This window comes from Stenella coeruleoalba (assembly GCF_951394435.1).
Source record: "Stenella coeruleoalba genome assembly, chromosome: 10".
Classification (NCBI taxonomy): Eukaryota; Metazoa; Chordata; class Mammalia; order Artiodactyla; family Delphinidae; genus Stenella; species Stenella coeruleoalba.
In genome coordinates, this window is record NC_137156.1 from 87,120,351 (window position 1) to 87,133,640 (window position 13,290).

At 43.7% G+C, this 13,290-nt stretch overlaps 1 protein-coding gene across 1 annotated transcript in view; it reads right to left on the reverse strand.

The window, feature by feature from the left end:
• Window positions 1–220: 220 nt before the first annotated feature.
• Window positions 221–13,290, reverse strand: part of SHQ1 (SHQ1, H/ACA ribonucleoprotein assembly factor) — an 88,510-nt gene continuing 75,440 nt past the window's right edge. Inside the window, exon 11 of the mRNA XM_079934240.1 lies at window positions 221–1,403. Coding sequence (XP_079790366.1) covers window positions 833–1,403 — 571 coding nt within the window. The 3' untranslated portion in view covers window positions 221–832. The remainder of the gene's footprint in view (window positions 1,404–13,290) is intronic.

Below are 13,290 nucleotides of genomic sequence, written 5' to 3' on the forward strand. Positions count from 1 at the left end.
CAGCCACTTTGGAAAACAGTTTGGTGGTTTCTTCAACTGTTAAACATACACCTACCATACGGCTCTGTCATTCCACTCCTAGATATTTACCTAAGAGAAATAAGAGCATATGTCCACACAAAGACTTGCACACAAATGTTCATAACAGCTTTATTTGGAACAGCTGAAAGCTGGAAACAACCCAAATGTCCATTTAATGAACTACTACTCAGATATGGAAAAGAAAACACCGCCAAACCTCGATACACGCTACATCAATGTATCTCAAAATAATTATACTGAATGAAATAAGCCTGACAAAGAAGAGTACATGTTATACGATTCAATTTATATTAAATTCTAGGAAATACAACCTAACATACGGCGACGGAGCAGACGGAGGCTTGCCTGGGGAATGGGGGTGGGTGGCATGCAGAGGCGCGGGTGGGAGAGGGGTGACGAAGGGGCAGGAGGACACTTGCAGATGGTGGGTAAGTACAGCATCTCAACTGCAGTACTGGTTTTATTCGGTGTATGTATCTGTCACCACTTGTCACACTATCTGCTTAAGATGTTTGCGGCTTACTGTATGTCCTGCGTATCTCTGTAAAGCTACTCAAAGTATTTTAGGGCTCTACCTTCTAGAGATTCTGGAAGAACTACTATTCTTATCTCCAAATATTAACTACACTTTAAGAAAAACTTTAGAACTTTATTTTTAAAGGTGCAACAAGAAAACCGACTGGTGTCAACATTAGCTCACTGATAAACAATGTTGTATACACTAAGGAAAAGTACAAAGTGAAAATGAAGAATTCTCATTCGGTCAACAAAACCAAATCTGACGTAATTCTCAATAACGAATGAGACCACTCGGAGTCAATTCTTGAGTGTCTGCCGGCTGTCTCTCTTCAGCACGCTGTCCAGCAGCAGAGCCCTTGGGCTCAGAAATCTGAACCGAAGTCTCCAGTTGTTCTCCAAGCTCCTGGATTAGAGGCTCAGATGCCCCAGGAGCCCGGGGAGAGGCGAGCGGCTGTCCCTGACCATCATCAGACCCTGGGAGGACCACGCTTCTGCACATCCCACCATGGTCAGGAAGCAGGGCCGAGCTGCTTTCCTCAACAAAGGGACCGAGCAAGGAAGGCCCTGCCTCACGTTCACCACCTCTGGGCTCCTCGTGTTCCGAGCCTGAGTCCTCGGTCTCAGACGATGTGCTGCTCTCTGATTCCTCCGAATCGCTTGTCTCAGAGCTGGAGGAAGGCGTCTGCTGCCCGGAAATGCATCGGGCTCCTGCGTTCGATGCAGCTTCTTCCTCCTGGACCAAGAGTGCCGCTGCTTCCAGTTCCTGCAGTTCCAACCCCAGCTGGGCCTTGGTCGGGGATGCTTTCTTTAAGGCTTCCGCAAGAGCTGCCAACTTTCTGGACCTTGAAGACCATTTTAAGAAGAAATGTTAGGACTATTCATTAATTGGTCTGGGGATAACAGGGTCCACAGCTTAAAGAGATAACAAAATAAAGTTGGATCCATACTTCATACGGCACACAGGATGAATCCCCAAACAGATCAATGATATGGACGGAAGAAAGGAACCAAGTACTACAAGGACACGCAGGAGATTTCCCTCATGAGCCTAGAATGAGGAAGGCCTTTCTAACTAGGACTCAAAATCCAGAAGCCACAAAAGAAAGGCAAAGATTGATAAATTCTAATAAAAAATCTACCAAAACTAATAAAAATCAACAAGTTCTGTAGGGCAAAAAGAAAAAAAGATTACAAGATAAGTCAAAAGGCTAATGCAAAATTGAGAAAAATATTTGCAATTCATATCACAAAACAAGGCCTAGTTCCCCTAACAGAGTTCTTAAAAATGCAGATAATAATCCATCAGGAAAATGGGCAAAAGACACAAGCAGACAATTCCCATACAAAGGAACACAAATGGCTCTTAAATATACGAAAAGATGTTCAACAACTTCAGTCAAATAAGAGAAATACAAATTAAAGTCGTGCTGAGATATAGTTTTCATTTATCAGATTGGCAAAAATCCAAACGGTTGGTAATACTGCCAGCAAGGCTGTGGAGGAAAGGCGCTTTCATACACTGCTGGTGAGAGAGTTACAAGCTTCAGTCCCGATGAAGGAGAACCTGGCAATACCTTTCAAAACTGCAAACGTAACATACCCTTGACCCAAGCAAACCCGCATCTGGAAATTAAACACGTAGGCTACACGACACAGGCCCAAGGTACTATTTACTGTGGCATTGTTTCTAATACTCCAAAATAAGAAACACCCAAATGTCCATCAACGTGGCATACGGCTGTGGCATATCCCACGAAGGAAAAGTCTACAGCTATGTAACAGATGAGGTTCTCCAGGGGCTAACCCAGATATATCGTGTAACAACAAAAGGCCTGCCACATGCATACGCTGCCTTCTATGTTAAACACACACAACAAAGGAAGGACATAAAAACATACTTCATTTGCTTGTACACGTATCCATGAACCCTGGAGAGCTACAGAAAACACTAGTATTTATGTGGAGGGGGCACTGCAGGAGCTGGAAAGATGGAAGATGATGGTGAGAGGGAGACTTGTCACCACATATTGGGTCTTATTTTTAAAATTTTCATTAGAGTATAGTTGATTTACAACGCTGTGTTAGTTTCTGCTGTACAGCACAGTGAATCAGTTATACATATACATATATCCACTCTTTTTTAGATTCTTTTCCCATATAGGTCGTTAGAGAGTATTGAGTAGAGTTCTCTGTGCTACATAGCAGGTCCTTAGTAGTTATCTATTTTATATATGGTAGTGTGTATATGTCAATCCCAATCTCCCAATTTATCCCTCCCCCCGCTTCCCCCTTGTTAATCATAACTTTGTTTTCTACATCTGTGACTCTATTTGTTTTGTAAATAAGTTCATTTGTACCCTTTTTTTAGATTCCACATATAAGCAATATCACACAATATAAAAATATGGAACACTTCACAAATTTACGAGTCATCCTTGCACAGGGGCCATGCTAATCTTCTCTGTATTGTTCCAATTTTAGTATCTGTGCTGCTGAACCAAACACTATTGTTCATTTTTAAACCTATGTGAATGGAATACCTATTCAAATTTTTTAACTAAAAAAGAAATAAAAAAAGCAGTCAGAGAGCGACATGGAGTGCTTTTCATTTTTAGCAGAAAACCATCTCATGCTATTTCAGAGGATATTTTTGCTACATTTATAACATTACATTATACTGAACAGATAAACTTTTTCATTAACCTGGATTCATTTTAGTAGTTCTGTTTCTGAAGCAACGTGTAAAGCATACTGCAGTTCTCCAAAAATGATATCTTTGCTGTTCCATGGAGGAAAATCTGGTGTGACAAGTGAAAAAAAGTGGCAATGAGTGACATGTCTTCTGGGTTTCCCTAGCTCCAAAGATTAAATGAGTGGCTTGAGACAAACTGGGTGAGGTGAGTTCACAGGATAAATTCATTCGTCAAAGCGAAGTCCATCCCATAATACTGGGGAAATGAGACTTCATTTCAATAGGGCTTAAGTGATAGATGGGGACTTGGGGACTTTCATCTAAGTGCCTGGATGTACCTGAGACCCCTTTGTCTCAAAATACTTAACGTTAACAATGAGCTTCCGCGCCCCGCCCCCGGCCCTCCACAAGTGTAACCAGGACCCGAAGCTTCCACTGCAGTCAGTGTCCAAGGGAGGGTAGGACAAGGACAATGGCCGTCATGGATGCACAACTTTCTCTTAAATGAGGAAAACCCCATGTATTGGTGCTGGGATTGCCAGAGCTTAGAAAAGGAAAGATGGTCCGGGGTAGAGAGGAAAACTGGGATGAGATCCACTAGAGCTGGTGAATGATTCCCAAAGGGCTATAACTCTGAGTGAACCCTGGTGGGTTTGAGACATCTTTAAAAACACAGTTATGAAATAAGACGATTGCAGTATAATCTACACCCACGTCCAAGACAGCTGTAGATGATGCCCACCGTATATTTTGAAACCTTGGCTACCAGTGGCCACGGATCTGGTGAGAGCCAGTGGACCAGTTTAAACCCTCCTTACTGCAAGGCCCTGCCAGCCTAAGGACTAGTTCACTGCCATCTTTCTCACTGAAAAAGGTCCTCTCTGGGTAATGACACACAGCTTCAAGAGATAAAGAGCCATGGACTTGGGCAAGGAGACAATGCCTCACATTAAATTATCATATGCAAAATAAAAATCTGAACTAAAAGCCTTCACACTTCAGTAAGCACACACCTCACATGTTTAAGAGCCACACTAAACACTTTCAACAATACGTGAAGGACGGCGCTCCACAAACGTCTCCTTGCGCTGGCTCCTAACCACAAGCCTATGAATCGGCTTCATTTTTATCCCCACGTGACACATGGTGAAACAGAAGCTTGGAGAGGTTGAGACCAGCTGAAGTTCACCCCGCTCATGAGGGGCAGTCAGGACGGGAAGCCCAGGCCTCTGAGCTCCCGCACTCTCTCTTCCCCACCACAGGGGCTCCCAGGAATTCTCAGGCTCTGAAAAGCTTCCCTTCTTAAGCTCACATTCTTGATTCCTTCCCAACGTGATACCACTCAACACCTCAAAGGAGCAAGTTCTGACTTGCCTAAGGCCCAGAATTCTCCAGAGAAACTAGGACTGGTCCCTTTGGTTCAGCAATCTTAAATGGAGTATACATTTAAGCTTTACCTACAGGGGTTGTAGAATCCCAGGGGGAAAAAATGTGAATTGTTTTTGTGGATATTCCTGAATACAGTAGATATATCTACTCAAGTTAAAACTATGTATATATTTGTTATTGTCTACTATAAAAATATTACATCTATCACTTATAAGTGCATGAATTTGGAATTTCAAAGCTCCCTACCTGTCATCTTGGCTCTTTTCAGAAAGCATCCCTCACAATGCTGGGACTAAAAAGTGTCAACTCTAACAGGCAGGAAGGTGGCAAGGATGAGGCCCAGGACCCAAACAGAAACTCGTGCCTCTTACCAGCTGAGATGACTTTTTATGCTTCCGAGAAAAGTTTGTTTCTCACTTTTAGCACTGTATTATGTTTAAGATGACCCATTTATATAATGTGTGTAAAAAACAGATTATATGTTTCTGTTTTTTATTCCTTGCCACCCTGATTCATCTCTCTCTTTTTTTTAAAAATAAATTTATTCATTTATTTTATTTTTGGCTGCGTTGGGTCTTTGCTGCTGTGCACGGGCTTTCTCTAGTTGCGGTGAGTGGGGTCTACTCTCTGCTGTGGTGCGCGGGCTTCTCATTGCGGTGGCTTCTCTTGTTGCGGAGCATGGGCTCTAGGCACGCGGGCTGCAGTAGTTGTGGCGCACGGGCTTAGTTGCTCCGCGGCATGTGGGATCTTCCCAGACCAGGGCTCGAATCCATATCCCCTGCATTGGCAGGCGGATTCTTAACCACTGCACCACCAGGGAAGTCCCTCTATCTCTTATTATCCCACTTTTACTACCTCAAGCTGTCTAGTTTCCCAAGTTGATATTAAACTTCTTATAGAAACTTTACAGAAGAAGCATTTTGACCTCTCAAAGAATGCTGGGATAAAAAACGAATTAAAATGTTCAAAATATCATTGGTTTAGAATATGACCCAACAGCCTGAGGAATGAAAGTTGGGTTTGTTTCTATTCAATCATTTTACACAGATAACTTAGCAGTCACTGTTCACAGAAAAGGAAATTATTCCTTTGGAGAAAAAAATTAAGCCATGCAAGAGTAGCCTCTTTGTTCTTTCAAGCACTGGCACAATTGGAGTTGGTTCTAACTCTGCCACTCCTTGTAAATTCTAGACTCTAACTCTGTAATGGCCTTTCCATTTCAGAAAACACCTCATTTAACGCAGTTAGTGGTTTCTCACTGTCACACTCAAAACAGACCAGGCTAGGTTGTGTCAAAAAGCCTTGTCAAGTGACATTATTAGTTAACTAGAATGCTTACAAAAACCAGGTACATGTGGATATACTCAATGAACACATACACTGAGTTACTAGTTGTACTTATAGTATATATTTTATATCTAAGTGAAGAACTCCTACCTGTTAAGATGTATTAATTACAGAGTGAAGAGATTCAGCATTTAAAAGACACATGATAGATCGTACCAATGTCGTATTTTAATAGAATTATACTCAACACGGGTTTTTCTTAGAAAAGTTTTGGAAATGTAATCCTGCCATGTAGCTTTAAAAAAACCCAAAACCCTGCCATTCTGTTTATAGATGTGAAATAATATCCTATCTGGAGGAATTTTTTTTTTAATTAAAGACTGCCTTCTGACAAGTTACAGTAAATCCAACTGCCATGAAAGAGTAACAGTAACAGCTGAGGGTATATGCCTTTACTGTGGCTAAGCTGATATAAAATTTCCTCAATTATTTTATATTTGGCAACTGAATTTAGGGGGAAAAAATAAAGGGAACCGTAGCCTTATGAAACAGCCAAAACAAAGTGCAAAAGGAGCCCTGAAATGCAGGAAAAAGAAAACTAGGTATAAATAGAAAGCATACATCCTGTTTCTTGCTGTAGAGTTTTGTCTCAAACTATCAATCAACTTTTCACCACTTCCTGCAATAGCAGGCCTACTATAAATCTTGTAGTAACTGACTAGGTTTCATTTCCTCCGCCAAACCCTGCTAACCTGCCAGGCATGACATACTGACACTAGAGCCAGCAACTGATAACGTAGGACACGACTCTAGTGACGCCACTCCAGACACATTTCATACTGGATGATGATGGAATACGCTGACTTGGCCTTCTAATTTCAAAGCGCAGACACACACACAAACACACACTCGGGTTCTTTCTGGGAACAAACGGTATATCAACTTTCTTTTTAAAAGGCAATGATGATAATGACATATAATCATAATTCTTCTCTACTGAAAAGAACCAGTTCCAAACTTCAAACTCCTCCGCCCAAAATACATTTATGCAACCTGATCTAAATAAAAGGTAATGCATTAGCTTTAGGTAGAAGTTGCTGGTGAAACTCTACTCTGAAAAGTGCCATGAAAGACAAACAGCACCTGATGCACAGATGAATACAGCCTGTCCTTACTCTCTAAGAGTAAAAAACGTTTCCATCTCAGTCATTAACAGAAACAACTGATCTCTTGGAACAAGACATTACCGATTCTGTATGTCATCTGACATACAGAAAATACTGCAAGATAAGAGTCATTCATGGAAGCAACCTAAGTGTCCATCAACAGATGAATGGATAAAAAAGATGTGGCACATATATACAATGGAATATTACTCAGCCATAAAAAGAAACAAAATTGAGTTATTTATAGTGAGGTGGATGGACCTAGAGTCTGTCATACAGAGTGAAGTAAGTCAGAAAGAGAAAAACAAATACTGTATGCTAATGCACATATATATGGAATCTAAAAAAAAAAAAAAAATGGTTCTGAACCTACGGGCAGGACAGGAATAAAGACACAGACGTAGAGAATGGACTTGAGGACACGGGGAAGGGGAAGGGGAAGCTGGGACGAAGTGTAAGAGTAGCATGGACATATAGGACATATATACACCACCAAATGTAAAATAGACAGCTAGTGGGAAGCAGCTGCATAGCACAGGGAGATCAGCTCTGTGCTTTGTGACCACCTAGAGGGGTGAGATAGGGAGGGTGGGAGGGAGACGCAAGAGGGAGGAGATATGGGGATATATGCATATGTATAACTGATTCACTTTGTTATAAAACAGAAACTAACACACCATTGTAAAGCAATTATACTCCAATAAAAATGTTAAAAAAAAAGAGTCATTTATGCCATATTGAGTTTGGGCCAATGAAATAATTTTTCATCCTATTTTCAACTTGACTTAATACCATTCTTTGGGGCTGGATTATGATAAACAACACCTAGTCCATTAGACCATTAGAATAATTTTCCAAAAACTCCCTGTATTAGTTTCCAGTGACTGTCATAACAAACTACCACAAACTGGGTGGCTTCAAACAGCAGAAATTTATCCTCTTACAGCTCTAGAGGCTAGAAGTCCAAAATCAAGGTATCAGGAGGGCTGCTTCCTTCTGAGGGCTCAGAGGGGAGAATCTCTTCCATGCCTATCTCTTAGCTTCAGGTGTTGCCAGGAATCCGTGGCTTACAGACACATCACTCTTAAACTCTGCTTCTGTCACCACCTGCCTTCTCTCTGTGTGGCTGTCTGTCTTCCCCCTGGATGTGTCTCTTCTCCTCATAAGAATACCAGTCATATTGGATTAAGGGTCCATCCTACACCAATATGACCCCATCTTAACAATAATTTATACCTACGACAACCCTATTTCCAGATGAAGTCACATTCTAGGGTTCTGAGAAGGATATGAATTGGGGGGGCACTATCCAACCCAGTACAGCCTGTCTTCTAGCCCCCCCAATTCATGGCTGTCCCACATGCAATATACATTCACCCGTCTCAACATCCCCAAGGTCTCAATCCATTCTAACATCAATTCTAGGTCCAAAATCTCATCTAAACCTCATCTCAATCAGGTTTAGGTGAGTCTCTGGGTATGTTCCATCCTGGGGTAAATTCCTCTCTGTCCACAGACCTGTGAAACTAAAAAACAAGTTATCTGTTGCAAAATATAATGGTTGGACAGGTGTAGAAAAGACATCCTCATTGCAGAAGGGAGAAAATGGAAAGGATAAAGGAGTTACCACTGCAAAGCAAGTTCACAACGCACAGGTCAAATGCCATTAGTTTTTTTTTTAAAACATCTTTTTTGGAGTATAATTACTTTACATTGTTGTGTTAGTTGCCGCTGTACAACAAAGTGAATCAACTATACATATACACGTATCCCCATATCCCCTCCCTCATGCGTCTCCCTCCCACCCTCCCTATCCCACCCCTCTAGGTGGTCACAAAGCACCGAGCTGATCTCCCTGTGCTATGCAGCTGCTTCCCACTAGCTATCTATCTTACATTTGGTAGTGTATATATGTCCTATATGGCCATGCCACTCTCTCACTTCGTCCCAGCTTCCCCTTCCCCTTCCCCATGTCCTCAAGTCCATTTGCTACGCACAAGAGCAGACTTCTAACCCCGATCCAGGCGGCTGTCAAGACCAGCTGGTCAGCAGCTCAGCACACACACCACACCCTGCTGGGTACAACCACCTCTCGCATGTAGGCAATGGACGTAAAAGTCTGCTCAGGCTTGGACTTTCAAGAACTGCCTTAGGAAACCTTGGATTTGAAAGCCACACTGGACAACAGTGCTGACAAGCGTTCATCTACAGAAAATCAAAATCGGGGAAGGCCAATTTTCTTAATGGTTGCTTATGTTCTCTCAAAAACTACTTTAGTTCAACTACAGTGAAAAGCATTTGTCTATCGGAACATCCTTAAGTGACAGTCCCTAGCCTATCCAAGGAGAATTTTCAAAGTCTTAATAAAGGTAACTGATATCAATGACGCATATTTCGTTCCTCTCCTTAATAAAGCCCTGCTACTTAAAGTGGAGTCCCTGGACAGCAGCAGCAGTATCATCTCAGAACTTGTGAGAACTGCAAAACCCCAGGGCCTATCCCAGACCCCTGAATCAGAATCTGCAATTTTAACAAGCTCCCAGGGGACCTGTATGCTCAGTGAAGTCTGAGAAGCACTGCTTCAGACAGACGTGACCGTGTCGGAGTGATGATTATGACCACCTTACGCTTTACAGCTCTCAGCAGCGCTGACTCAATCTGACCAAACAGCTGGCAGGATGGGACTGGCACGAGGCTCTCCCCCGCTCCTGGGTCAGCTCTGAAGCTTCAGCCTGCAGCCACTCAGCCACCTGGGCTCCAGGTCAAGGTGCGAGGAGCCCTTCTCTAATGGCCCTTTGGCTCAAGAGTTCTCTCCGTGGCCTTTCTTCTAGGCCCGCTTGATCCTGAGGCTCGTTCTCAGAAACATCTCATCTCCCAGCACCGATTCTACAAAGCTGGGATCAGCTGCTTTCTTGCACAAAATCTTCAACCTCTGCAGAGATCTCTCCCAAGGCCAGGCTCCAGAAGCCTGCTCCTCCCCCACTCCCTCTCCAGCCCGGTTAGACCCCACCCAGGCCTGCCCTAGTCTCGCCCTGCCCTCCTCTGATTGCTTCCTTACCTCCAGTATGGGCCTCTCCCACAAGTAACCTCTACCTCCAGGTCTCACTGAAACAACGCGGCAGACGCATTTCTCATTCATTCATTCATTCACTCATTCAATATCTACCGAAAGTACTATGTGCCTAAGCACTGAGCAAAACAGATAAGGACCCTCATGCTCATGGAGCTTATACTCTTGTTTAGGAAAAGATAGACAACGAACAGAAACTAAGTGAATACAGAGTGTGCTAGATGGCATAACTGCTATGGAAAAAACACAGCTGAAAAGTGGCCCAGGAGTGTTAAGGACAGAGGGGATTCAATTTTTTACGTGTCTAGAGAAGACCTCACTGAAAGGTGACATAAGGGACCAAATACATTGAATAGCCTAAAGTGTGAGACCTGGCTTTATTCTTGCTTTTTACTTAGTCCATTTCTTCCTGGCTTGAACCTCCAGCCCACTGAACTTGGTACAATACTCACATCCAACCCCTGCTCCCAGCCTAAAAGCCATGTGGATGTCAATTCCCACGTAGCTGTCTCTAATCTCCAGATCATGTATCCATGCCTAGAAAACTGCTTCTCCTACCTTCCACTCACCTGAGCCTGATACCCAATCTGTGCTGTCCCACGTTCAAGGAAAATGACAACGGGCTATCTTATTTCTAAAAAGGAAGACCCAGAGGTTTAGTAGAAGAGGAGAAAAATTCTGGCCAAGCCAGAATTTTATAGTATTTTATACTATAAATATAAGCTAGATAAAATTACTTAAGGGCTCAAGAACGTGTCTTTCTACAGCTAACTTTTCTCTGCTAAGAAACTGTGAAAGATGCCATAGGAAGGCCTCATGCTCAGCCACCAGGGAAACAAGGGCAGAGATTACAGCAGATCCACGCCCCTGGTATGGGTGGAGGATGGGGCATTAAAGGCACAATTAATTCTCCTTTAAGAACTGAGCAAGCCACTCTGTTGAAGTCTACACAAACGCAGGCTGGAGGGAACCTGATAGATAACTGAGCCCAGGGTCGTCTGGCAGAGCTTTGCGTGAAGATGGAAATGCTTTAGATCTGTGCTATCTAACGCGGTAGCCACGAGACACACGTGGCAACTGAGCACTTGAAACGTCCAGCGTGACTGAGGAGCTGAATCCTAAATCTTATTTTATTTTAATTAATCTACACTAAAATAGCCTCACGTGGCTATGCATACAAAATTCGACTAACAAGATCGAATCGAAAGCCCTAATTTCCTGTGACAAAGACGAGGTCTAGACAAAGCTAAGAGTACAGGGCTACCACAGCCTGGAGCACTAATATTCCGCACAGGCACCAGACTGGAGGGTTCTGAACTGCTTTCGTATGCGTGAGCCCGTGTGATCCTTTCCTCAGTCACATGGGCTAAGCAGGTATGAACGACTCTCTACACTTCACCAGTGCTCACAGGCCAACATGGGCCTGATGCCAGAGGGTAAATCCGGGGGATGGCCAGGGCTTCTAACACGCAACCTGCTGTGTGCTAGGTCCCACCGAAGCAGTGACGCCATCTGGGTACTCACAGGGCTTATTACCTACGTGAAACAAGAGGCTGGAAGACCACACTAGCCAGGACAATCACTGAAGAACCTTTCCTGTGTTGGGGGATCCAACCCTTGGCAAAACATTTACGCAAATTAAGCCTGAAGAACCTTTCCTATGTTGGGGGATCCAACCCTTGGCAAAACATTTACGCAAATTAAGCCTGAAGAACCTTTCCTATGTTGGGGGATCCAACCCTTGGCAAAACATTTACGCAAATTAAGCCTGAAGAACCTTTCCTATGTTGGGGGATCCAACCCTTGGCAAAACATTTACGCAAATTAAGCCTTCTAGGATACTTGTATCAGGATGGGAACTAAAATTTATTCTCTATTTTAAGGTAGTGACCATGACTCTCAAAAATTAGTTTGTTGGACATCGCTTAAGAATTCTATGTTCACTTTAGCATCAAGACATACAGGCGAAAACTCTGCTATAATGAGAACTGAAGAGTTGCCAAGATGTCCAATCAGACCCAAATTACTATCTACGAAAATTACTGATTACTAAAAATAAGAATGAAAAAGTGGCTCCAAAATATCGTGTGACTAAATACAGGAATACACGGCACAACTGAAACCCCCAGTTAGAGGGCTGTGAGTACCAAACCTGCTGGCTGAACAGCATTTCGTGTTCCTACGAGAACTGGATGCAAAAGCCTAATTATGGTTAGATTCAAACGATGTGATCAAAAAGCTTCCCATGTGGGGCGAGAGACGTAAGGGCTTTTCTCCTTTCGTTCCTCGTGGGGGCATCGGGTAAGCTTTTTCTTGCAGCCACCTCACTCCAAAGGGATGAATCCAGCCCCACCAGGAACACTTGACAAAAAAGCAGGGACGGCTGTCGGCGGGGAGCGCGGGGCTGGGCTTTGATCGCAGCTGCGGCTCCCACCTGTTGAAAAAGGCAGCCATGGCGATGCGGCACTTCCCTTGCTCACAAACACAAGAAATCGGCAGAGATAAGCTGACACGGAAAACATTACACAAATCGCTGACCCTGCTGCAGGCGGAGAAGAGCTGCCTCTGCTCGGCTTTGATTTTCTGGAGCCAAGCCTGGGGGGGAGAGGCGGGTGGACTTTATTCTTTTCCGGGGCTCCCATGGCAAGGTGAGTGCAGACGGAGTCCAGAGGAACACCACGTGCAGAAGAAAGGGAAAGAAAGAAATAAACAGAACAAGAACCCGGGCTAAACTGAGCCGTGGCAGAGAGCTGCCATCCGCAGCCAGGAGGAACGATCACATCCCTAGTGAAAAGCAACTAGGGTTTTACAGGATTTGTGAAATCGCACAGAGCAGGGAACTCTGGCTGTGCGCTCGGTCGTGCTGCTGTTCCTGCTGAATGAAGCCAATAAGTATGTGCCTTAGGTCTTCCTGATGCATTTTCCACTCCTATTGTTTAGTGTGTGTCCGAAGAAGAGAACAAGAGCGTACCTCCCCGGGCCCGGGAATGGGGCTGGAAACAGAGCAAAGCACAACCAGCAGTTTTCTCCTTGACACACACGCAGACCAGTCTCGACTTCATAAGTGGCCTATTTGCTGCTTAAGGGTCATCCACAGTTTGCCTTTTTAAAAACAGGGCTTAAAA